Below are 26,571 nucleotides of genomic sequence, written 5' to 3'. Positions count from 1 at the left end.
GTGTATCTTACCATGTTGCAGATGAACAATAATGCTTTTATTGAAGTTTCACATATCTCTTATGCTTTCTTGTAGGTTGACCGACTTATTGGGAAAGATCATCTTTTCAAACGCAGTATTATCTTGATTAAAGCTTGGTGCTACTACGAGAGCCGAATTCTTGGTGCACAACATGGCTTGATCTCAACATATGCATTGGAAATATTGGTCTTATATATAATTAATCACTTTCATTCTTCATTACATGGCCCTTTAACTGTGAGTTCCTTTCGGCTCAGAATTTTCCGTTAGTCCTCCATTTCTGCAAACTGACCATGTTATTATATTTACAGGTCTTGTATAGATTTTTGAACTATTATAGCACATTTGACTGGGACAAATACTGCATTAGTTTTACTGGCGCAGTCGTCATATCATCTCTTCCAGAAATAGTGGGTGAGTTGTTTTAATGAGTATGGCCGTCATGAGGGCATATTCATCATGTTTGTTACTTGCTCTCCTTTTATTGTGTGATTCCTAGATTTTAAAATTGGGCAACAAAAAGAAATCCTGTATGATGAAATATGGACCAAATTAACTCTTCATGCGTTGTACTTCCTGTCATATCCTTATGTAGCTAGTCCCAAGCCTGATAACAGAAGGTTGCATTAGGTCGTTGATAGATAGTATATCACCTTTGTCAACCCTTTATAAACATGAATCTTGAGAATGTTTATAGTGGGATGTTTTTCCTCAATGGCATGTTCCATCAACTCTCATGTGCTTTAGGAAAGTAGGTAAAAGGTGCCAAGTGCATACCTGCATGCGGTGAAATATAAACCCGTGCTGCTCAGGATGATTGATGGGTAAAGAAGCTCGTTCAAAATGGTGGGCTTAAATTTGTGACCTTAGAATATTTTGACTTTTACAGGTTATAGGATGGAAGTGGCAGACACAATTAGAAGGAGAGTTACTGTAGCATGCCCATAAGAAACAAAGTGGGTTAGGAAAGAATGGAATTGAAAATATAGGATTTAATCAGAGTACTTAGAAGTAGAAATTGGGTATGAATAATAGTGGATAAAAATATAAATGTAGTTGTAGTTACTAAAAAGGGTATATGTAATAAAAGTTGTATTGGAAGAAAATCGAAGTTAATATGCTTTGCATTTATGCACCTCAAATAGGATTAGACAGACGCATCAAAGCACAATTTTGGGGCATATTTATGAATTAATTTATGATAAAGAGAATATATATGGTAGACTTTAGTGGATATGTAGGAAAAGAACATAAAGACTACGGTGGACATAGGCTTGGACAGGGGCGGAGCCAGGATTGCAAAGTAGGGGGTGGTAAAGATAATAAGAAAATTTGAAGATGAACACAATAATTCTTATGATAAAGATATGTTATATATATTCAAAAATAGACCAAAAAACGATGATGTTCTCATATATCAAATCAAGTTTTTTAGGGGATAAAAATTAAAAATCACCTAAATAGAGTTTCCTGATCTAAGAGAGATTCTTCTTCTTCTATGTATTCTTTTCACTGATTTTTTATCTATATGTGTTAAAAAATATGAGAAATTGGACCGCTCTCAAGTCTGTGCAATTTCCTTGCTAGACTCCCAAACAGGGTTCTCATGAGGGAAAATACCACTGCGTATTGAGAGGAAGTGGCTGAAGAGCAATAAAAATTGATTACATATCACATATAGATTGGGTTGTTAGGAAGAGGAAGAATAGTACTATGGATTGGGCTAAATTGGGTTGATAGGAAGAGAAAGAGTAGTACTAAAAAGTGATTGCATATGGAATGGGCTGATAAGAATAGTAATACTAATTTTTTAAAAAAAATTGGACCTGGGCTATAGCCCAGGTTAGCCCATTAAAACCTCCGCCCATGGATTTAGAGATACGAATAATGATATAGTGGTATCCTAAAATTTGCAATGACGTGTCATCTCATGTTTGTATTGCCTCTTTTAGAAGAAGAGTAAAAAATTTAATCACTTCTAATAGTGGACCAAATAGGAGTCAAATAGGTTTTCTTTTCAAACTAGAAGAGTAAATTAACTAGTGTGCTAATAGTGTAAGATTATTATAGGAGAAAGTTTGACTTCCGAACACTATTTTGACGATTTTAGATACATGTTTTAAAGGAGAAAAAAGAGAGAAAAGAGATTAAAACCCAAGAACCAGGTAGTGGAAATTAAAAAGATAAAGTAGAACTATTAATTGAAAAAAAAAAAAAAAAAAAAACCAAAAGAAGTAACATGGAACTAAGAAAGATTGAATAAATGTAACATGGAATGAAATGGCAGAATTTGTTAAATAGAGTATCTTAAAATATTCATAGAGAATTAAAAGGGAAGAACATAAAAAAAAAAATAAATAAATAAAAATAAAAATAAAAAAATATTCTTGGAGAACTAAAAGAATAAGGGTCACTACTTTTTTGCCATAAGATTTCATAAAAGTCGCTCGAGAGGGGAGCGCTCCCAAAAGAATACACAAGATGCCAAAGGCGACAGCTAAAACTTTATGTTATCCAAAAGATCCCTTAAAGATTTACAATTATGACCGTTAACCCAAAAAAATAAAGTGTACAATATACGAACTTCCCACATATTTGGAACCCATCTAAAGAAGATCTGACCTGTACTTTGCCTGAGTGAGATAGTAACCATCAGCAGCTGTAGTGATCCATTTTCTTTGTGGTGAACGTGGTTACAGCCGATTTCATGGATTATACTGTATTTGAGAGACCAAATAGGAGTCTCCTCTCATCAAAGGATCTCATATTTCTCTCACGCCACAAACCCCACCATAAACAAAAGGGAGTGGCCCTCCAAACATCCCTGGGTCGGCTCTCCACTAGACACCCTCTCCTACCCTCAATCATATCCACAGTGGTTCCTTGGAAAACCCAAGACATGCCAATGCAACCAAAAAAAAGACTAAACATTCTTCGCCACCGGGCAGTGAAGAAGGAGGTGATTCACTGTTTCCTCCGTCTTCTTGCATATACATCACCAATTAACCACAATCTGTTGTCTCCTTCTGACATTATTGAGGGTGAGAATGCTACCGAGAGTTGCAGACCAAGCAAAGAAAGGCACCTTCAAGGGAGCTTTTGACCTCCAAATCACCTTCCAAGGGGAAAAAAGGACCTGGGAACACCGTCAAACTGTGGTAGAACACCCTAACCTCGAACACCCCTCTTGGCGTGCAGGATTCTTCGAAAAAGCTATGGCTGACTCAGAGACCTGGGACCTTGGCTTAGCAACGAGTGAAGGGAAGCTCGAAGAGCTTTCTCCGCCAGCGGCTTATGTAGTGGTCGGCCTTCTAAAGCTCGCTAAGCTTCGCTTCCCCCTTCCCTTATGAAGTGGAAAGTTTTCACTTAGTAGTCGGCATTCTATAAGCGACTTGTCGAGTCTACGAAGCTTTGCTTCTTGTAGTCGGCCCGTAATGTCTCCCTTCATTTGCTTGCCTCCTTCCAGCTCAGAGCCTATTATCTAGTGCGTTAAGCTAACCGCCAGAAGCTCACCCTTCGGGCTTCCAGCGCAGGAGGCCAAGTCAACCTCCTGCTATCAAGCTGATAACAAATGGCAACCAGAGCATGTTTAGTGGAAGAAATCCTGAAAAGCTGAGGGAACCTACAAACCAGAACAAAATCCTCACACCAGCGGTCCTCCCAAAACCCAACGCAACTCCCATTCCAAACTCTGAATCAGATACGTTTAGAAAACTCATCCCCCACCCCTTCCGGATAAGCGTCCAAACGCCCATACCTACTGGAGTTCTCCCTTCCCTGGACAACCACCCAACATCTCCCCTCCTCACACTGGCAGACAATGACCCTCCTCCTGCTCCCAAATCTCCATAGCCATTTGCCCAACACCACCTTGTTGAACAAATCCAATCTTGGAACGCCCAAGCACCCTTTCTGAATAGGGGAACACAAGTTTTCCCAGTTCACCAAGTGGTATTTGAACTCATCCCCAATACCACCCCATAAAATGTTCCACTGAATCTCATCCAACCTTCAAATAATAGACTTCAGCATTGGGAAAAGAGACATGAAATGGGTTGGAAGGTTTGAAAGAGTACTTTTCAAAAGGGTAATCTTTCGCTCTTTTGAAAGTTACTGCTTCTTCCACCCTTTGAGCCACCTCTCAAACAGCTCGATCACAGGATCCCAAACTGAAGTCCTCCTCGACACTGCTCCCAAGGGAAGCCCTAACTAAGCAATCGGGAGGACACCACACCCAAGATTGTTAGCTAAATACTGAATTTCCTCAACTGCCCCAACTGGAACCAACTCACTTTTCCCGATGTTGATCTTCAGCCCCGAAATAACTTGGAAGCAAAAGGGAGGAAGTTCGAGCTATAGTAAAACTGAAGTACCGTACTAAATTTGGCTTAAAGAAATAGAAATTAATAAAGTTTTGAAAGGTAAAATATGTAAAGAAGCAAAAATGTAAGAGATGCCAAGTATAGAGCACACGACGATATCTATTCTAAATCAAATATAAAAGCTGAATAGAAGATTATCTAGAAATTATTCAGTAAAGTAAATACAAATTAGTGTTTATAATCATGTTAAGTGCATAGATTTCTCTGCTCTCACCACTAAATCTACTGGAATGTTAAGTCACAACTGAAATTGAATGAACTACTAATTCAATTGATTTGACATCTTTCAATGGAAGTTTCCAATGCGTGGATGTATAATTCTGATAGTAAGATGTTGAAATTATAGAAAGAAAAATACTTTGAAAACTGTGCTTTAGGTAATATGGTAACTTTAAGGAGATTAGAGAAAATAATCTTTTCTTAAGATCTGGATAGGAGGTAAAGAAGTGTATTGAGAAAAATGAAATAAGGACTTTAGGAGTAGATGTTATAAAGCGAAAAAGTCACAAATAGATATAATAATATGAAGAGAAAAAATAAAAAAAAGACATGCATGATGGAGCTGTGACTAAAATTAATTTTCACTAAAAAACTTGCTGTAGACTTAAGTCAAAGATCAATGTTAAGTCACTATTTTTTGTCTTGATTATGGTTGAACCAGCTAAACACATTCAAGATGAGGTTATATGATGCTTTTTTTTTTCTTTTTTTTTCTTTTTTCTTAATTGGTACTCACACACACATGCCTCCATGGAGGCTCGAACCTGACCTCCCTTTGGGAAGTAAGGGCCTGGTACCGCTAGGCCACTGGCCTGTTGGTGGTTATATGATGCTTGTTATTGTCTAATAATATTATTCTAAGTATAAGTGCTAAATCAAAGTTTGGAAAGAAGCCTTGTAATTAAGAGGGTCTAAAATAGGTAGATATAAAACTGAATTTAAAAAATTACAAATGTGGTTGTATCAAGAGTCAACAAAAACTAAAAAGAAAATAGTTCCAGTATATAGGTTTTGATTGTTTACAAAGAGGGAGGACTGGAGATGATTTTACTCGTACAATTAAAGTGGGGTGGATTAAGTAAAAAGTGTTCCTGATGTATTGTGTGATTGGCATACACTGTTCAAACTGAAAGATAAATGCCATTAAATAGTAGTCAAGATTTATAAAATGAAATAACAAAATTAATGTGGCGAAAATCTTGGTGTCGAGACAGAGGTGTGGCTAGAAAAAAAATGACAAAATTAGAACGAATACATTCTTGAGACTGGAATTGAAATCTAGGGGAGATAAATTGATAGAGAACTGATTCGAATGATTTGATCGTGTGTAGTGAAGACCAGATAGTCCACATGGAGATTAAGGATAGGAGAATGAAAAGACTAAAATATATTTGGATGAGATTATAAGAAAGGGTAGCGTGTGGTTTGAGTGAAACTATTGTCTTAGAAACAGCAGAATGATAAAACATTTGGGATGAGTCTTTATTTAGTTGAGTTGAATTGGGCCTGTATTTAATTAAGGGCATGACGTGTGGATTTAAGGAGATGTCAAACGAGACTTTGGCAAAAAGATTTTTGATAGCTCTTCCCTGTATAGTTGTGTGCATCATCTAATTGGTTCATTTGCCACTAAATTAAGACTTGAAAACCTATTTCTCCCTTACATATATATATATATATGTATATATATTTGTTTTTGCAGTAAAGACACCAGAAAATGGTGGGAGTGACTTATTGCTCGCTGAGAAGTTTTGGATGAACAGCGGAGAAGTTTTATTGGTTCCAACGAGGACACCTGAGACTAGATTACAAGCATTTCCTGTGAAGCATCTTAATATCATGGATCCTCTGAAAGACGACAATAACCTGGGGCGTAGCGTCAACAAAGGTATTTGACCTTTTTCTCCTATTAAAGTGGCTTTTGGTCAACTTTATAGGAGATGACACTTAAAAGGCCTGTGCACTTACCATGTTACTTTGTCATACCTGAAATTCTCCAGGAGTTAAGAAATTGGAAACCTTGTCTTCCCCTCCTTTAGGGTCATTTTATGGTTCAAAACTTAAAACAAATTAAGAAGTCGTGCATTTTAATTTGTACTAGATAGTCATAGAATTGGCCCATGGTATTTAACAAACATTGACACATCCACAGTATTGTTCTTGGATAAAATACAAATATATACTGTATTGCAGGACAAGTATGTTCTTTAGAAGTTAAACTTTTTCCTTTTTTGCTTTGTTTTCATAAAGATCCCCGCTACATGTATTCCTACACAAGACTTACTATTCAACTTCATGGTGCAAAACCAATTGGGCAAGCTCTCATAGATTGTATTAGCTAAAGTAAGGAGATTGGGATTGATGATTAGCCATATCAGAAAGACAGAAAATACCTGCATAAAAAAAAGTAAGAGTAACATCAGTCAGGGACAAGATTATATGTCGTTAAAGATGGTTTGATCATGCACATGGAAGAGCAGCTCTACACTTAGGTTAGAGTTACATATTCACTAAGAGTGGTAGGAACAAATGGGATGAAGAGAATGTGGATCATTCTAACTGGGAGCTGTGTGTACTAGACACATGAACAAGGCACTTCCTAGACACTTACGGACAAGTGACCAACCATCTTGGAAATGTCCATATTTAATATAAATCCATAATTTCAGTTGTTTGGCCAATACTTCCTAGAGACACTCAGTAAACACGTGATTGGACTAACATTTGGATTTCCAGATATGGCTTCTTTATTATTAGAAAATATTGTTGTAGGTTTCTCTAAGTTAAGAAAAAAGCTTGATCATAATTAAAAAGAAAAGTAAGATGCATAAAGATTTTATCAAAGCATTGGGGTGGGGCAAAATTCTAAGGTTGAGAAAAAAAGTAAACACTCCACACACAAAGAGCACAAAGATTTATGTGGTTCGGCGTAAAACCTACGTCCGTAGTGAAGATCCAGTGAAAGATTTCAATATCAAAAAATCAGGAGACTACAAGTTTCAGCACCCAAACCTTAGCTCTCTCTCTCTCTTTCCTGTGGTTTTTAGTGTTCTCTTGTAGCCCACTCCAAACCCTAAACGCCTTATATATTGGGTCTATAAGAGAGTAAACATGGTCCAAGACCCGCAAGAGGAAAACAGGTCGAAAAAATCCTTTTGGGTCAGAACTGGGTTGTAACGCAATCCAGGCCTAAACAAAATTCGGGCCACAACATCACAAAACCCTATTTCATTGAAGGTGTTGCGGAATCAGAAAAAAGAACCGGGTTTTGCACAGCTTTCTCATAGTGCAGGTCCAACTTGTATAGCATAATTGGCCGAAGAAGCATTGGAAAAGTTGGAGTGTTTACCTTCTTGGGACTCCATGGACCAAGATCTGCTTTCATTTGATAGCTTGGCCCAAGCTATAGCTGAATGCAAATTAGTTTTCTTACATGCAACCAAGTAGTTTGAATATAGGCTTTATTGATGTTGTTAATGTATTGTATTAGATGTCCTCTCTTAAAAGTTTTTGTTACTTAATTAGCTGATAATGATCCACCCATTTTCCTACAGGCAATTTTCATCGTATACGGAATGCTTTCTGCCTTGGAGCTCGGAAGCTTGGAGAGACCCTTATGCTGCCAGAAGAACACTTGAGTAAAGGTATAAAGAAGTTCTTCAGCTGCACTTTGGATATGATTAGGAGCGGACAAAGGTCAGATGTACAATTTCCTGTCCCGGTGTTTGGTGTTGGAAGTTCTGAGATCTTTGACCTTAGAGGGGACTATGACAATTTCTTTGGTTGTGTGCAATATATCCAACAGTTTCACAGCTATACATTACCCATTCCTGTCCAGCTCATTCCTCCTGCATCTCTTTCTCAAGTCCAGAACAACAGTGTGCAGACGCAGTTAGAAAGGAATTTCTTTCCTACAAGAATCACAAATGATTCTGTCCCAAGTTCATCCTTCCATCCAAATACTCCCCCAAAATCAATTGTCTCTTTGAGCAGTGAAAAAATGGTGAAGTTTCGAGGAACAGGCGCACACATTTCTGCAGTGAAATTTGAAGAGAAGCTGGAATCACGAGAAACAGACACATACATTCATGAAATGGGTGTTGAAGAGAAGTTGAAGGTGCGAGGAATGGGCAAATTCATCCCTGGTATGGGTGTTGAAGAAAAGGTGATGCTGCAACGAACAGGCACATACTTCTCTGATACAGGTGATGAAGTGAAGTTGAAGTCACGAGGAACAGGCACATTCATACCTGTTGTGGGTGTTGATGAGAAGTCAAAGTCACAAGGAACTTTTGCATACATCCAGGATACAGGTGCAGAAGAGAACTTAAAGATAAACACATACCATCCTGGTATGGGTGTTGAAGAAAAGGCAAAGTCACGAGGAACAGGCACATACTCACCTGACTCGGTATAACTTCTTTTGAGTATATATATATAAATATTCATATTTTTTTATTATTGATTATTTAGTATGAGTTGAGCTTCTTTTCTTGCTTCTTCAGTTAGAAGATCGACTTTCCTATTATCTAGTACTTTCTCCTGAAATTTTGCAGAAAAGGAATTCCTACAGGCAGAATATCTGGGGAAGGGGAAGAAATGTTGAACCTACAACTCAAGGTTTGTTGCCGAAACCTATGAACACTGAGCAGATTGAGGTTTCCTCGGAGACAGACAAGGATGGAAGCAGCAGATGCTTTGATCTATCACTAGAAGAATTCCCACTTCTTCCAGTTATTAAGAAGGCCATCCCATCAGCAAACTCCAAGTTTGGTCAGCCCACTAAGTCCCCCCAGGCCAAAGAATCTTTACCCCAGCTGGGGAGCATTGAGTTTGGCAAATTGGGGCTTTTTTCAACTGTGGACACTACTCCATGTGCCCTGACAATTACAACTCAGGGGCCACCAGAATCCTCAGAGAGCAATGAAGAAATGTATGGGGTTTCTAATATTTGAAAGTTCTATCTGGATTCGGTATAAACATTTATGTGACATCTAACTTTTCTCATTTTGGATTGTCACTGCAGGGTTGTGATGCAACGATACAAACTAGAAGATGATGAGGACTTCCCCCCCTTATCCGCAGGACTGCACTAGAATGAGCTATTGGTAGGACATAAATTAGTGTCAGAAAACAAAATATAAACTGACTTATTTGTTGTAATTTCTGCTTGCATGGTGACACCCAAACTTCCCAGAATATAATCTGTACTTTTATTTTTATTTTTTTATTAACCTTAAAATTCTGAACCTGTTTTCCCTTTCACCTTTTCTTGGGTGATAATAAAGGGTAAAGATACTCTATATGCATGAACTTATGCTGATAGAACATGATAAATATTTAGCTATATATATATTTAATGAGACATTTGCAGAGTTCTGTTAAGCATAGCACCCGCCTCTCAGAATGCTGGTGGATTGAAAAATTAACCTGGGATTTCCCCAAGGATGAAGTAAGTACTCTTTACTGATTTATGGAGCCAGTGGTGATCATCTCTAAAGAATTATATTCTAATTGTCTGATTCTGTTTTATTTTATATATTTTTTTCATTTAATGTATTTGACTAGAAGTTTAAGATTTGGGTGTTTGTGTTTTGCATTTTATTATTACATGTTGTTATAGGGGCATGGATGGTTTTTCAAATGAAAAATAAGAATGTGAATTACTATTGTTGCGCAGCTGGGTAAAAAATTCTTGGTGGACAAGTTCTTGCATGAGGGTGGGACCTAGTGATACCAATGGGGCAAGGCTACCTTGAATATGCAAATTGTTGCGCAGCTCAAAATGAAACTCACTCACCTTATTTATACACACACATATACATGTATATATACACTCTGATAGGTGATAGGCGTAGATACATTCTATGTTTGTCAGCCGAGTATCAGATGCTTTGCTGCCAAGGTGCAATATTGAACAATTCATGTATAGGCATCCTCAAGGTAGCTTTAAGCATAATATTAAGCATCAACATATTAATTTTGCAAATCGCAAATCAATCACATTCTATCAGCATTGTTGTAAAGAAACATGAAGAACTTGTCGGGAAAAATATATATATATATATATATATATATATATATATTAAGGTGGGATTCAAACGTCTTCTAAATTTTTGTCATTAAAATGTTAAGGTATTTTGATATTTTGAAAGTGTCACACGGCCACTTGTCATTTTTCTTCAATTCTTTACACTTTTGGACCACAAAAGAGAGATGAATAGATAGGCTATCAGTCCAAATCTATTATTTTTTCTGCTTGTTAACAAATCATATATAAAAATCACTATCCCTCTCTTTTTATTATTTTCCCTTTTCCTTTAATCCAAACCAAGCCTAAAGCACAAAATCTGCATGAGACTACTCCGGATACCGCACGACGTGGATAGAGTCAAATGCAGCCTTACCTTAGCACACGAAGGGATTGTTTCTTTACTTCTAAAGTCAGTTGGAATGAAACAATTTTACACTTGCGCCAAGGCCTTGCCCTTAAATAGATCAACATCCGTAAATTGCTTATATGACCACAAAATCTTTACAATATCAGGTTTCGAACTCTTTTTTTTACTTTTAACTCAACAATTTAAAAATGAAATTTTAATTTTAAAAAACCAATAATCTCTTTGTATAAAAGAACAGTACCCCATCCAAAGGCTCCAGTCTAGTGACACTTTCTGGCCATCCCTAGATTAGGGGTATAAATGGTTTTTCAAATAAAAAATAATGGTTAGATATTCTTGCTAGAATCCTACTTTCAACTGCTGCTTTTACATTATGTTCTTTTATCCCCTGTTCTAGACGCAGCATTGAACAATCCATGTATGGACATCTTCAAAGTAGCTTTAGGCATAATATCAAGCATCAACATATTAATTAATTTTGCAAATCCGAAATCATTCTATCAGCATTGTTGTAAAGAAACATGAAATACTTATCGAGTGTATTGACAATATGCCTCTTCTGGTGGCAAAGCCAAAAAAAAATATCATACTGTGTGTGTGTGTGAGAGAGAGAGAGAGAGCTTCAATACGCGTGGAAATCAGGTATTTTTTGCCCAGGTAATATTTACAGCATGAACAATCCCATCAGCTCCAATAAAAGCTATTACATACCACCACAAAGTTTATATTTGCAATGCATTAGAAACCTAAACATCATAGTTTTGGGGCTCTATTAAAGCAGGATCCCCAAGTTGCCGAACGGTTGCACCAAGCCATTAAGTTGAGCTAGCATCACAGTGTAAACTAAATTTTAGAGTGATACAGTGTCTGAGGAGTGAAAATGTACATCTCACAGTCATGAGAATTAACTCGAGCACTGAACGATGCCACCGCATCTCCAAAAACGTCTTTGTGCTGTAAATAAAATTGAACGAAACATACTTCGAAAGGTCAAAACCTAAATATACTCAAAAAATCATACAAAGTAGTAAATTTAGACCCCTGATCAACTGCTACAAATTACTTTTTTGCTCAAGTTTAAAAGGCATATCGGTCAGGCTGAACCAAGCGCAATCCATTAAACCTAAGCAAGTCCCAACCAAATCGACAGTTCTATAGATTCAAAGAATTTTGAAAAATCTTACCATACAAGAGGAGTGAATTAAGTATAATTTCTAAAGTTCTTTTTCCCCTTTCAAATTAGGGGCAAGTCTTCAGGTTTGAGGTGGGCAATTGACACTGTTAGGCAAAATGATTTGACAAACTAAATTTTTAAAGCCGTGCTCTAAGGAAATCTGAGGGTATTCCTAGATCAACTCTCAAGCCCTAGTCACAAACCAATCTAGGCACTTGGTCCAGGTGTATGTACAGGCAAGTTTCCTCACCTTCCACAAATCTCTTACAGAGACACTGGTAGATGATTCAAGTCCAAGTGCATCCCATCCAGCTGTAATAGTCGCAGCCTTTGAACATCGATTCCAGAAAGCGACAACCAAACGATCTCCAGATAAAGGACCAGCCCAGACCTGAAAGAATAACATTTGTGCTTCAAGTTTACAGAGTTTCTTCTTCTTTCTTTTATAAAGGAATTAAAAAAAAAATTTAAAAAAAATTACCCAACCAAGGAATGCCTTGTATTCTCACATAACATACCTTTAACTAAAAATGTGTTTTAAATTGCATAAAAGGCACCCCCAACCATCCACCACAGCGCCGCCCGTGGTGGTGGTGGTGGTGGTGGGGGGGGGGGGGGGGGGGGGGGGGGGGTGGTGTTTGTGGTGGTGTTGTAAAAAAAACCCAGAAATCCATGCCACTCAGCCCACGCCTTTGAGAAAGGTTTGCTTCCATTTTCAATCTCTTCTTCAACAGGACAAATGGTCAATTACACCCAAAATAAATATGCCTAGCTGAGTTTTATATTTTTTCCATGTTTACTAACTAAACAAGGTGATACAGAAAATTGGAAAATGTCAAAAAGGGTTACCAAGTATGAGAGTGAATGTGCGAGTCTGAAGGGTAGTCACTTTGTGTGATAATACCAAAGGTTGCGTCTATAACGAGTATGCCACTCCCAGCACATTCGATTATAAGAAAGCACACTGGATGATAACCAGAGAATGCTTATGATTAGATCTCAAGGAAGATGTGAGGGATCATTTGGTGGTCAATCTAGATTGTTTCCTTATGGATGCTACAGAAATTGGCAAGGGTAACACGACCATGTAGATCTGCTCAAGAATCAACATTTAGGCTTGTGGCAATGTGAATTAGCATGGGTTGCACCATGATGATTAAGGAATATAAACTCCCTCGCAGAGAATCTCAGAAATGCCAATGAAAGAAAAGTACTTGAATTTTTCTTACCACAAAAAATTAAATAATTAAAAGATAATAAAATCACTTGGTTTTGCTTTCTTTTAAACAATTTAGGATGGTGTCATTGGCCTTGGCCTTAAACTTATTCTTTTTATCTTTAAAAGGTAAATCTCTCTCTCAAAATAAATAAATAAATTAGAAAAGGAAAAGGAGTCTGAAATAAAAAGAAATAAAATGATAAGGAATCCCTCCTGCAAAGAAGCAAACCAGAAAGAAAGAAAGGAGAAGGTGGAGGTGGGGAACAAAGCAATGACGCCTCAACCTAACAAACAAAGTAGCAATAACAATCAATGTTGACAATGAGAAGCACCAGTTAGAATAGATGACAAATCCCCTTGTAATATAGTTTAGCACAATAATTTGATTTCTATTTTTGGGTCCAGTCTTCTCAAGATATACCTAAAGCATAATGTGAATGATCAGGAATGTGACGAAGTGCCAGGCATATCCGGTAACCATTTCAATGCTATCACTTTCCTATTTTTTGAAAACCAGCTAATGCTGTTTAATCAGATAGTCTTTTTGGGGGTTTCTTATGCACATCTAGAACTCTTCTGCTAGGTGGACATTGACCGTACAAGCAACATCTCAGTTTTGAAACAGATTTCTATCCCTTTTCGTTGAGACAAGTCGAATATCTAAACCAAGTCATGTATACTACTACTACCACCACTACAATAACAACAAAGCGTTTTTCCCAACTACTTGGGCTACGCTACATAAATCCAATTTTCAATTCTGCACTAAGGCATAGCCTCACTCAAACCAGAGGACTAAATGTTAGTACTAAATGATACAGAGAGGAGCAAGAAAGGAAGACCTGACGGCAATCATCCAGTCCTGCTACATGAACTTTCCTTCCTTGAACCCCAAGTGGATCTGGAGAAAGAAAAAAGAAAAAAAAGGAAAAGAAATTACAACTTCTTGATTGTCTTGACATGAAATGAAGAAAAAATAATAATTAAAAAAAAAAAAAAAGAAGGTAAAGATATCTTTGAACAAGCAAAGAAAGATAACTGCAAAATTAAGGCAAAAAGTAGAATCAAAAGAGGAGGAGGTTGAAATGCAAAATTGATCTACAAAATTATTAAGGCACCCAAGAAGGTTAAGAATTATGAAGAGCAATTTACTCCTTGTCAAGTACAAAGAATTTTTTTTTTTTTTTTTTTTTTTTTTTTTTTTTCACGAAGTACAATGAATTTGGAAAGCAGAAAAAAGAAATGAAATTGTCTTAAGCTACTCAAACTCCCACCCACCACACCGCACGCACAGAGAGAGAGAGAGAGAGCAGCATTACCTTGGTTTACAGCTATGACCTCCTTATTGCTAAGAATTTCGAATGTTTCGGCAGTCATGTTTCGTACATCACAACCAACTAAAAGAGGAGCCTGCACGTTCAAGCAACACAACTTTTAGTGCGCCAACAACTGAGAAGCGATGAACCTATTGTAAAGGACTCAAGAAGGTCAAAGGCAGCATGTTTGTTTGTTTTATGCTCTCCCTTGAGCAGATTTGAACCAGAAGTGAGGCCCATTTTCTTTTCCATCAAGTGCTAAAATACTGCCATAACGAAGCAAATAAATCTTAAAGGATACTAGCATTCAGAAATTTAGGCCGGAAGAAGGGTTGGGATACACATCTGAGAATGACACAACCATGCCAAAATAAAAATAAACAAAAAAACCAACAAACAAATGCTCATGTAACCAGCCGAATTATAATATTTATCTATGTAAGATTTAGAGAAGGGGGGTGGGGGGGGGGGGGGGGGGGGGGGGGGGTGGAGGGGAATAGAAATTAAAGGATATGTAAAATGGTTGCAATAACTTTGACCAAATTAAGAAAGCATGCTAGATAAATGGATTAAGTCCAATGAAAGGATCAAAAGCAAAACCATGAAGACAAATAAAGAATCAAAAAGTCAACAGAGCACCTTCATCAAAGCCCAGATGCTAAAATGTGCTCGGTACTCCTGATATGTCATGCCCCCATTACCAACTTCTAACATGTCTGGATCTGCCAGAAAGGTAGATATTGGAACAAAGATTCAGACTATGATACACAGGTGGAGCACTGACAGTCACACCTTCACTCAAGCAAACAACAAAGATCGCATCCTCACCATTCCAACCACCAGGTCCTGCGTAGGCTGCCCACTTGTCATTCAGGTCCGCAATGGTAGTCATGCTGAACAACAAAACAAGAAAAAGTCAGCCAGTATGACTTTTTGACGATGAAGAAACTGTCAGTGAATCTATATTCAAGCACACCCATAAACACACAGATTACTTGTTTTAATGTGTGAAACTTCTACTCGTGGTAAATTTGCATTTTTCCAATTGGAAACAAAGCTCACGCATCATACATTGGAGATGTCACAACCAAATGATCACAATGACAAGGACAGTGGTAGTGCATTATTTAAAAAGGTGAAAATCTTCATATGAAATGCATATGATAAGAAGTAAATCATCCTGGAAAAACTTAATAAATCATCAGAAGTCTGAAGGGCTTATATTCATGCAACTACGTTTATATTTGAGGATCCCCTACCCAACCCACAAACAAGCAATCTCATAGCATTTACAGCTGACACTTTTATTCGGGAACCATAAAGAATAAATATTGTACAATACACCATTAAAAATTAATAATTATGACTAATGTTGTTCAAGCAATTACTGTAATTTTTATTTGATTTCTCCCGGTTGACCTTAGAGATTGCTTCAAATTTATTGATGCAAACAATCTCCACGATCATTTCGGTCCACTGCACAAAACCCAAACCTAGTATTCAGGGTGAGGCATGTCATGCAATTAGTAGTAAAGAACTCCAACACAATTTTTCCCAAAACACCGTTCAGGTAGGAGAGAAGAGAGGAATAATTTTAAAAGAAATAGAGTAATTAGGAGGAAAGTATGTATCCAAAAAGACCATCACTCCAAAAGTGAGGAGATAGGCAGTGATTTAAAGAGAAGCATAAAACTAAAGCGCAAAGTACGAGTACATCAATAGGGTATGGATGAGTCCTGTTAGTACTCTTTCCTTTATCTACCTAAGTCTCTGAATGGACGAAAATTTTCAAACGTTTTCTTCTTTTCTCCTGAACTAATCAGGATGTAAAGGTGTTTGGATAAAAAAGGGGCCATTATTCAGCGATGTCTTGCTGATGCATGGTATTGGGAGGGGTAGACTAGATATAGACAATCATTAATATTATCTTCTGCACAAAGTGGCTACTTTTAGACTTAAACCAGTATTTTCACACTTGGTAGCTCGAGCATTTACCATTGCACCAGAAAAGGCCCTTCCTTAAGGTGTTTGATTATATATTGTCTTTTTTTTTTTTTCTATTAGTACACAAGGTGTCTAGTACTCATTTCTTTGTCAGGACTAATCCATATAGACACAGATCACCGACTAAAAAAGCGCATCATGTAAGGTCAGGAGATTTGAACATGAAATGTATTGTTCATGAGCCATTATCACCTTGATTCACCTCCCTGCGCCGGATCTTATAAATGTTCTTTGTTAAAAATGAGTAAATAAAAATTAAGGCTGTTTTTCCAAATTATCAATCACTCCTAGGCTGTAAATGGAAAAAGACTTGTGTTTCCCACAAAACAGTTAGGAAATGTATCAAGGACACTTTATAACAAGTGTTTTAGGTAAACTGTGATTTGTGGAACACAACAGCAAACAGCTGCCACAAGAGTATACCACCTAAGAACTAAAAGTCCAGAAATTCAGAACCTTGCCCATGAATCATTGATATCATCTGTTGTTCGCCAACTATTTCCAACTTTGTCTGCCCACAAGGCAGGGTCATCAACACCCCTGCCAAACCCAGAAAAAGAAAACCAATCAGTATCATTAATGTGCACATAAAAGACAGGCAAACAAAAGAAATTACCATTCACAAAGTGAATAGAAAATTGTACGCCCAGTCACATTTAGAGCATCACGCATTGGAGGGTATCTGGAAATTATGGAACCATGTCAAAATTAATTATAAATACAAAACTGAAATGCTTAAAAATTTAAAACGTAAACAAGACTAAAATTGCGATAGAACCTATTCTTTGGTGGGATGCCCAAATTATAACAGTTATCATACTTCAAATAATCCACACCCTGAAAAACAAAGAATGATATAATAGGAAGTTGTTGCCAAAGGAAAAAAAAAAAAAATTAGTGGTTGACTAATAAAAGACCTTGAACTATCACATTTTTGCAAATACCCCCAACATGGCAAACACCTCAAAATTTTTGAAATGTAGAGAGAGATAGATAGATTAGAATCAACCAAAATCGTTATATGAAATTAAACTGCAGATAAACTTGGTAAAAAATTGGCTCTTTCCATCACCTACATCATAGTTACCAGAGGCATTTAAACAAGTTGCACATTTAGTTGGAGAACAAAAAATCCAAAGACAGAAATTGGACTTTCAAGTTTTAGGAATTTGGTTTGCAGAGAACAAAGAGAGTCAAGAATGTGTAATTGGCAAATCAAAGAAAAAAGATAATTTTAAGAGGGGTATAATAGACCTTTTAATTTCATTAATAAATTAATTTTGTTTCTATTGTCAGGTCAAAATTTGGGCCAAAAATGGGTCTTATGTGGGTCAAATAGGATCAAAGAACATTTTACATAATGAAAAAGGTATAACATCACTGCAATCATATATGTCGTGCTTTTCAAGTGATTACATTTGTGTTTTGTTAGAAACGGTAAACTAATGATCAAAGGGTGATTGAAGTATTTAAATAACTTGGGTGATTGAAGTATTTAAATAACTTCAAGGGGTTATTTGCTGAAAAAATTAGTTGAGGGTCGTTATCCGCAAAAAAAAAAAAAAAATATAGTTTAAGGGTGCATTAAGCCCTTATTTAAATATAAGGGCTGGAATTCAAATGGGTCCATCATTTTTATCATATCAACTTGTATATGTTAATTTCAAATTGTTTCAAAGATTGTTCTAGGATTTTGAGATACATATCATAGATATTTCTATTAATGTTGGTAGACACTTAAATTTTTGGCAATAACTTTCCTAGAACAAACTATAACAGTTGAATTTCTTTCTTTGGGACTTGCAACAGCCCCTTCAGGAGACACCAAAAAAATGATATAGCCACTGCTAATATCCAGACAGAGATTTTTAGATTTCATAAGAAATATCACAAACTAACCCAAGAAGCAAAGAGCTCTGCATCATCATTTTCATGGTAAAGTGATCCAGGTCGAACTTCACACGTAAAAACACTATCAAATTCAATTAGAGGAGTCAGAAGAGAACAAGAGAAAGCAACAGCGGTACATCACATTTAAAATGAGAACAAAGCAATCATTTCATTATTGTCAAATTTAAATTATCCGACCCGGCATTGGGAAATTCATCCTACCCAGCATCAGAATAAATACCAAGCTTGAGCCCCTTTTCATGCACATAATCCGCAAGACCTTTAATTCCTGATGGAAAGTTTTTTGGATCAGGTACTAGTTGACCCTGCACAATTAACCAATCTACAATGAGAATCAATATGTAGGAATTTTCACATTTTACTATTTCTAGCCTTCACTTGCGATAATCTACTTTGTATTAGATGTGTGTGCATGTGTTTCTGTCGCAGCAATTACTGTGCCATGCTCAGATATCTATTTGGAAGAAGCTGCTCAAGGATGAAGTGTGTATTAAGCAAAGCAACCTTCAAAAGGTAAAGCAAACAAATATTATTTTTAGACATGATAAAGAGAGTGTTCTGCCATGAGAAATATATAATTATTTATTCAATTTATCAAGTATTGGAAAAAAAAATAACAACATTGTGAAAGCAAAGGAATTCACATTGACCTCTGAATTTCTTGTGAGATTAGACCAGCAATCATCTGCATTAGATGAAATCGAATGAGTTGAAAACAAAAGAAAGTTGTGAAGTGAGACTAAACACACAAAACATGTCAGAAAAATACCTATGTTGAGGTAAACATAGCCTAAATCAGCCAAACCAGTTGTGATAAGTGCATCGGCTGTCAAAGAGGGCAGATGTTAGTAGAGTTGGTAGAAGGACCAGGATCAAAAGAGAATCTGTGAGGCATATGTTAGTGGAGTTTGTATAGGGACCAACACCAAAAAAGAATCTGTGACATAAATATCAAATTTATGATTCTCAAACGAAGACTATACCAACCTTCTAACCCCAAAAGATTAGAAGAGAAAATCAAAAAAATAAAATTTGAAGAAAGAATATAGAAAAAATTTCATTAAGTACTGAAACTGTGAGTATGATTAGCATCCCAGTGTGGGTGTTGGGGATGGGTTTGCTCATGTGGGCATTTGAAATGGGGTGAAATGAGTGCGTGCGTGCATCTAACTACTTTTGAACAGCCAATCATCATTTTGATATATGTGTATGTGTAAATACAATAAATGCACCACTGCAGATGGGAGCTTGGACACTTCTGGTACTTTGAACTGTAGCAGATTTTTTTAAAATAAATAATATGAAATGGCTAAAAAAATGATGCACATGAGATTTTTTTCTTGGGATGGGATATGGGACGGGTTTAGCTGTTTTTGTTACTTCCAAGCTCTTTAAAATGACAGTTCCAATTGAATGGTTTAAACAGCATGGATGTGGCTATAGAAGCATTGAAACACCCTGGCAATAAATCATTCCCCTATTTTTCAGTAAGCATGCCAACATTGATATACCAAACTACAAATGAATATACCATTAATTCCCAAATTGTTTCAAGCAATTGCACATGAAAATGAGCGAAAAAATTTCTCAAAGGAAAGACTTGGAACCCGTCAATTATCCTCAGTTTGAACTCATTATCATTTGTATCCTCAAAAAATTCAGAAATTTCTCGAGTGCGTTCGGAGTCATTTAGCATTTATCACAAATATCAAATTCCTCCGAGTTCCCTTTTATAACAATGTCCCAATTTTTTCATTATGAAATGCATTATTTAACAAGACAATGCCAAATCAGAAAATGTATGCATGTCCCAAATTTTCCTACTCGAAATGCATGACTAATCCAAAAATACAATGTCAGTTCCTAGTCCAACTAAGGTGTAAAAATAAATAAAAAATAAAATTACCTGTCTCCTTGACTAATGTTTCATTGATATTGCAGGCAAAAAAATTCCAGCTATTCCACCTGCCCCACACATAATCAAATCAAATAACTTATAACAACAGGATTACTACCAAAGAAATTTTCGGAACGTGACTGAGACATTAGCTTCATAACTTGTTAAAGAAAATCAAACTAAAACACAATACAGAGCTCAATTACCAGTTATGGTATATAAATCTGCACATAAATAGATGCACAAACACACGCACACATACACAAAGCATCATCTGTAAATTGGTTATGACTACAACAATCTTTACAATCCCAAAATTATAGCAATCGTTTAATAAAGTCCATTGATTTCTTTCTTGAGATGTCAATAATGTCCCAGGATAGAAACATCAAAACTCAACTGATCGAAACAATACAAGGTTTTGAATCTTCTTTTGACTTTGGACCCAACAATTAAAGAGAAATTTTAAAATAGAAAACCAGTATAAAAGAAGAAAAGAGGAGTAATCAGTACCCCATCTGAGGAGTTAGAGCCAAGCCATTGTCGAGGTTGAGTATGCCATACTTGGAAGTATCGAAAATACTGGAAATGGGATTTTCATAATTTTGCAAGAGAGGTTGAATCGACACCACTCGTGCTGTGACCGTGAAGGAGATCGTCGATAGATATAGAACCACTATATATACAAACACTGTGAGATTCATCTTCTCAATTGCTACTAGTCTCACCCTGTCTCTCGTTCAAAACAATGAGAATAGATTAGAGTTGAATTTTACAGGCCTTTTTAGCTTAGGCCGTTGTTTTATATACTACGTAATAGAAATAAGATATGGATATAGATATAGATATAGATATGGAAATAATATTTATACGGACTAGTTTTCTAATAAAAAAATTTTGGAGCAATTATATCATGATATCACCCTTATATACTTACTATGAGGTCTTCCATTTGATTTCTATTACAATGATGTTGGGCTCAAAGATGAACCAAGTTATAGTGTTGATTCGCACCATATGAGTTCATTTAATGATTGTAATACCGAACCTCTTTGCGAACAAAAAAATAAATAAATAAATAAAAGATAGAGTTTTATTAGAGATTTGTAATTAATTTAAATTTGACGAGTGAAGAGAGGAAATAGGAGAGGTGCCGAAAATTCGAATAATATTTTAGTCTTCACCCGTAAAGATATACATTATCTGATTATTGATGTGAACTAATTAATAATATATAAACACATTTTTTTTAATTATCAAATCATAGATAGTATAATAAAGTACTCACCTACCAAATAAGAGAGGGTGTATTAATTGTTATCTTTAATTTAAAAATTAAAAGAATACTTGTTTATTTGTTATTGATCCATATCTTCAAAATTGTATATATTCTCACTAATAAAGACTTACTTATTATCCAAATCGAAATATGCATATTTGTAATTAATTTCAATTTGATTGGTTAACAGAGAAAATAGGAGGGGTGTCCAAATTTATTATAGCGAATAATGAATATGCCCTTCAATGTGGCTGACGTGTTTCAACTTCCAACTCAATCCAATATGCTGCATTCTGATTTGGTGTTGACGACTTTGACAGGTAGGTTTTTTATTTGATTAATCGGTGTTTAGAATGGGAGTGTGACACGTTATCACTTGGCAATGATGGTGTGAGCCAACTTGGCAATGGTGGTTTTTGACACTGCAATTCATCCAATCAAGGCCTCTCTGGATGGCAAGAAAGAGAGGGGAGCTGAAAGTGACACTCAAAACAAGTCATGTAATTGCCAAAGTTTTCCTCATCTTTGCGTAATGGACAAATAAATTGTAATATAATATATATATTGGCAATAATACAACAGTGCCACACTATTGTTTATGAATTAAAATAAGAGTCGGAGCGACAACAAATTTAAAAACGGGACGTAAAAATGACAAAATTAAGTTATAAATAGTGGCACCCGATAAAAAAAATTGTGTGACTTAAATATATATTCCAAATTGTTATGTAATTATACCTTTAACAATACTGCACTAGAACTTTGAAATTAGAATTTGAATCTCTCCCTTCTATTGCTCACTTGACCAACATAATTAATATAGGACGTCTTATCTAGTACCAATCTTGTTTGAAAGACCTAAAAAAATATTCAGTTTTACACTTAGTGATATGATTTGGACGGTTTGTTATTAAAATTTTCTACATTGAAACCTTATTATATAATATTGCTCTGATTTCTTATAGATCATCAAATGACTGTCCCACAAGTAAGGTAGAGTAATATTTGAGCTTGGATGCATGGTTGGCAATATCGGTCACTATCGCGATCGCTTTGTAATGGACTCCAACAAATTTAGTGTAAATAGGCCGATACGGATCGAGTTTCAAATGATACGGCGAACCAAAATTGGATGTCAAGTGGAGGAAATAAGTGAGAAGAAAAAAAAGAGAAGGATGGAACTCCAATTGCTTGGTACTTTGCCAGAGGGGGAGATGGATAGGAAAGGAAGGAGATTTGATTCCATCTAGTGGATGGGAAAATAAAGGATAAGCATATTTCTTCTCCTTTTTACTTCTTTTTCCTCTCAAAGTAGTAGTATGAAATTTTTTTTCTTTCTATATTTTACAAGAATGACTGTCAAAGTTCACATAATACACATTTTCTTTCTTCTTGCCGAACCAAACAGCATGAGACAAAAGCTCTTTTCTTTATCTATGTATATTTATTTTATTCCCTCCTACATTCTTTTTCATTCCCTTTTTCATCTACCAATTGAAGCATAAATCATGTTGGGTTTGAATCTGTAATGTATATTATATTATTTAATTTAATACAATTTTCATCACTTCTAACATGGTAGCCAGACCTTTTAAAATTTTGTCAGGGGCCGATTTTTAATTTATGGGTGCAAATTTATATAATGGGTCCATTTTTTGTAATTTTAATGGAGTCATCTTCATAAATTCTTAAAAGATTAAAGTATAAAATGCAAAAAAAAAAATAAATAAATAAAAAATTCCAGTGAGGGTGAATTGTAATTTAGTAAGGGCATCTTCATAAATTTACAAAAGGTTGAAGTATAAAATGTAATAAAATAATTCCAGTGGGGGCAAATTGTATTTTAATGGGGGCATATTCATAAATTTCTAAAAATTTAAAGTATAAAATGCAAAAATAAAAAATCCAGTGGGAGCATCTTGATAAATTGTAAATTTCCGAAAATTTCGACTTTTCCCTTCTTTGTTTTCCAAAAATTTATGTTTTTTTTTTTTTTTAATAACTTTAGAATTTCTAATGATTTATTTTTTGAATCTTATTTTATACTGAATCTTTACATTATGACTAAGATGAATGCAAACATTAACAAGAATAAAGTTTATAAGCTTGAATTTGGCAAACATAAATATGGTCTCTTTTTATGCTTAAAATTTGAAGCAGCCCAAGTGTAAACAATCATTTGGGCAGAGCCCAAGTCTAAACAATCATTGGGCAGAGCCCAAGTTAGTGATGCTTTCAACTTTCTGGAATTTCATCCCCAAGGGTGCAAAATTCAATCCCATCTCCTGGCCTGATAACTTTGATCAATTAAGGGCCTGTTTGGTCAATGGTAAGCGTTTTGTTTTTGGTACTTTTGTAGAGACGGCAACGGGAGTGATTTTGGGCAGGGGAAGGTATCCCATGCCCCGTTTCTGCCCAAAATTGCTTAAACGGGGCCTTTCCGTCTCATTACCGTCCCGTTTAACCTTTTTTAATCCCCGGGCACCCTCACGGGCCCGTTTAATTTGAGAATTTCTCCTCATTTTTAATTTTTTTTCCTTCAAATACAATTATATAGCTATTAAAAAAAATCATAAGAGTTGAACAATTAATAATTTAACATAAAATTCAAGGATATGAGCATTCTTAGTTTGTAAGATTATGCCGATCTCTAAAACGGTTGAGAAAGTGAGTATATGTGACTTAGGTTTCTAGAACTAAATATATATACTAATAAAATAAGGGTATATAATTTACTAATTTAACTACACGGGGCGGGATGACCTCTCGATTTTCATTAATAAACATCATTCTTACCTAAATAAGCTAAACAATTTTCCAAAATCGCTATAAATGGGACGGTACCCGTTTCAGTGGGACAAATTGTCATCCCTATTTTTGTTTTTGTCGTACTGTAGCATTGAATAGTGAAACAAAATACGTTTATTAAAAAAATATTTTGTTTTAAGCTATGACGAAATGTTTTGTGGATAATGACCAATATGAAAACATCAATTTAGTATTTTTACATGTTTTAGTACAGTAAAAACGAATACCATAGCGATAAACAGTAAAAAGAAGAAGAAAAGAACAGAGCAATCATTTCATTATTGTCAGAAGAGAACAGAGCAATCATTTCATTATTGCCAAATTTAAATTATCTGACCAGGTATTGGGACATCCTACCCTGATGGAAAGTTTTTTGGATCAGGTACTAGTTAACCCTGCACAATTAACCAATCTAGAAATATGTAGGAATTTTGACATTTTACACTTGTGATAAACTTCTTTTGTATTAGACGTGCGTGCGTGTGTTTCTGTCACAGCAATCACTGTGTCATTTTCATACAGTATGTATATTTGGAAGAAGCTGCTCGAGGATGAAGTGTGTGTTGGAGCAAAGCAACCTTGAGAAGGTAAAGCAAACAAATATTATTTTTAGACATGATAAAGAGAGTGTTCTGCCATGAATAATATGCAATTATTTATTCAATTTATTAAGTATTGGAAAAAAAATAATAATAACAACAGCATTGTGAAAGCAAAGGAAATCACATTGACCTCTAAATTTCTTGTGAGATTAGACCAGCAATGCTTTCGATTGTTATTCTAAGACAATCTATGTGATACCCCCGAATTTCCGAATGTGGGTTGGCCAGGCCCACGCCCGAATACCCGAGGATATCAAAACAAATTGATAATAAACGAACACAGAGTACAAAAGAATAAAGAAGAATAAATAAAATGCTGACAAGAAACTAAAATGATAATCTAATAATAAACCTCATAATATATTTCCATTAATTAATAAAGTCTTCTGATAAAACTGATCCTCCAAAATACAACTCGGGAATCCATACTGTGTGGACCCCTAGAAAATCCAAACTAAACAAATGACAGTATTCTAAAACAGGAAACTGAATCATAAAGGAACTCCTATGTAACATCGGAAGAATGAAGTAGATTGATCCCCGCTCAGCACGAACAACCTCTACTCGTGACGAACACCTGAAAAACAATGGTGGGTCAGGCCCACAAACAAGTTCTACTTTACTACAGTCCAAGCAGAGATCCGATACACGTATACATCCTAGTCAATCCAACAGTAACTAGTAGTCCGTATATATATATATACACACTAAAGGAACCTCACTAGACTATAGGGTTGTCTCAACCTGAATAGTAGGCAACATGCAAAACGCACATATAGTGGGCATGAGTACCTAGACCTACCAGGGTACACAACTACACTATATCTAGCTACACATCCCTGGCGATATACGCACCCTAACCACTGATCCTGAGACTCAAGCTCATATCATGGCACCATACTTATATATATAAAATCTAGTGACCATCCTATCCAGTATAAATTAATCCTCCATAAGTCATTCAACTTGTTCAGCTGACCTGACTTGAATATAAGTAGGACTTAATATTTTAGTTAATCCATTCCCTTATATAATAAATTAATCCTCTATAAGTCATTCAACTTGTTCAGCTGACCTGACTTGAATATAAGTAGGACTTAACATTTTAGTTAATCCATTCCCTTATATAAAATAGGTAGGACTTAACTGATAAGTTAATCCGTCCCTAGAATGCCACCGTCCCATACCGGTGCATTAAACCACACAATCCAACAATTGATGTAATAATTAAAGAAATACATCAAACATTCCAGAAATAACTATGATAATATGATATCAAGTTATCACAGAATATGAATGACTTATTATTTATTTAAGCTCATATATCATATGTCCTACACAAACTGAATCTTATACATGATGATATTTTATTATATCGTCAAATAAGTATTCTCCATATCCAATTCATCCTACACATTTATTCTCAATTGCTAAAGCATTTTAAAAGATTAAATCCATTCGTTTGTGTAAACATTTAAATAGCAAGCATCGTTATGATTGAGTGTATTTAAATTTATTTAAACCCAAACCTAATCCCTATTTAATGTTCAGGAATCC

General features: G+C 35.6%; 2 protein-coding genes across 6 annotated transcripts in view; one reads left to right on the top strand and one right to left on the bottom strand.

The window, feature by feature from the left end:
- Window positions 1-9,768, top strand: part of LOC132312466 (uncharacterized) — a 34,235-nt gene extending 24,467 nt beyond the window's left edge. For all 4 annotated transcript variants that reach the window (XM_059810845.1, XM_059810844.1, XM_059810847.1 and 1 more), the window contains exons 4-9: window positions 76-258; window positions 333-435; window positions 6,106-6,291; window positions 7,958-8,814; window positions 8,960-9,336; window positions 9,430-9,768. In XM_059810845.1, coding sequence (XP_059666828.1) covers window positions 76-258; window positions 333-435; window positions 6,106-6,291; window positions 7,958-8,814; window positions 8,960-9,336; window positions 9,430-9,499 — 1,776 coding nt within the window. In that variant the 3' untranslated portion in view covers window positions 9,500-9,768. The remainder of the gene's footprint in view (window positions 1-75; window positions 259-332; window positions 436-6,105; window positions 6,292-7,957; window positions 8,815-8,959; window positions 9,337-9,429) is intronic.
- Window positions 9,769-11,430: 1,662 nt separating this feature from the next.
- Window positions 11,431-21,145, bottom strand: LOC132312468 (alpha-galactosidase 3). Of its 2 annotated transcripts, XM_059810849.1 has the most exons (15): window positions 20,839-21,142; window positions 20,335-20,393; window positions 19,198-19,254; window positions 19,079-19,113; window positions 18,630-18,733; window positions 18,417-18,489; window positions 17,296-17,354; window positions 17,134-17,199; window positions 16,974-17,057; window positions 15,342-15,406; window positions 15,153-15,235; window positions 14,517-14,607; window positions 14,040-14,098; window positions 12,229-12,369; window positions 11,431-11,758 (listed from the first exon to the last, which is right to left on the bottom strand). In XM_059810849.1, exons 1-15 carry the CDS (start codon window positions 21,027-21,029, stop codon window positions 11,648-11,650), a joined length of 1,278 nt encoding a protein of 425 aa, XP_059666832.1. In that variant the 5' UTR covers window positions 21,030-21,142; the 3' UTR covers window positions 11,431-11,647. The 2 variants fall into 2 exon arrangements, with proteins under 2 accessions (XP_059666832.1, XP_059666833.1); XM_059810850.1 differs by lacking the exons at window positions 11,431-11,758; window positions 12,229-12,369 and adding an exon at window positions 12,398-12,700 and having other exon boundaries at window positions 20,839-21,145.
- Between the last annotated feature and the right edge of the window lie 5,426 nt (window positions 21,146-26,571).

The sequence above is a fragment of the Cornus florida genome, unplaced genomic scaffold, assembly GCF_030987335.1.
Source record: "Cornus florida cultivar Cherokee Brave unplaced genomic scaffold, ASM3098733v1 CherokeeBrave_3.0.0_Hap2_Chr06, whole genome shotgun sequence".
In the NCBI taxonomy this organism is placed as follows: domain Eukaryota; kingdom Viridiplantae; phylum Streptophyta; class Magnoliopsida; order Cornales; family Cornaceae; genus Cornus; species Cornus florida.
Note: the sequence above shows the minus strand (reverse complement) of the source record. Positions and strands in the feature narration are given on the sequence as shown.

Coding starts and splice junctions, on each gene's coding strand:
- LOC132312468 (XM_059810849.1), bottom strand. CDS start 21,029: ATGAATCTCACAGTGTTTGTATATATAGTGGTTCTATATCTATCGACG. Junction 19,255..20,334: donor AACATTAGTCAAGGAGACAG/GTAATTTTATTT, acceptor CCTCTTTGACAG/CCGATGCACTTATCACAACT. Junction 14,099..14,516: donor GGTCATAGCTGTAAACCAAG/GTAATGCTGCTC, acceptor TTCTTTCTCCAG/ATCCACTTGGGGTTCAAGGA.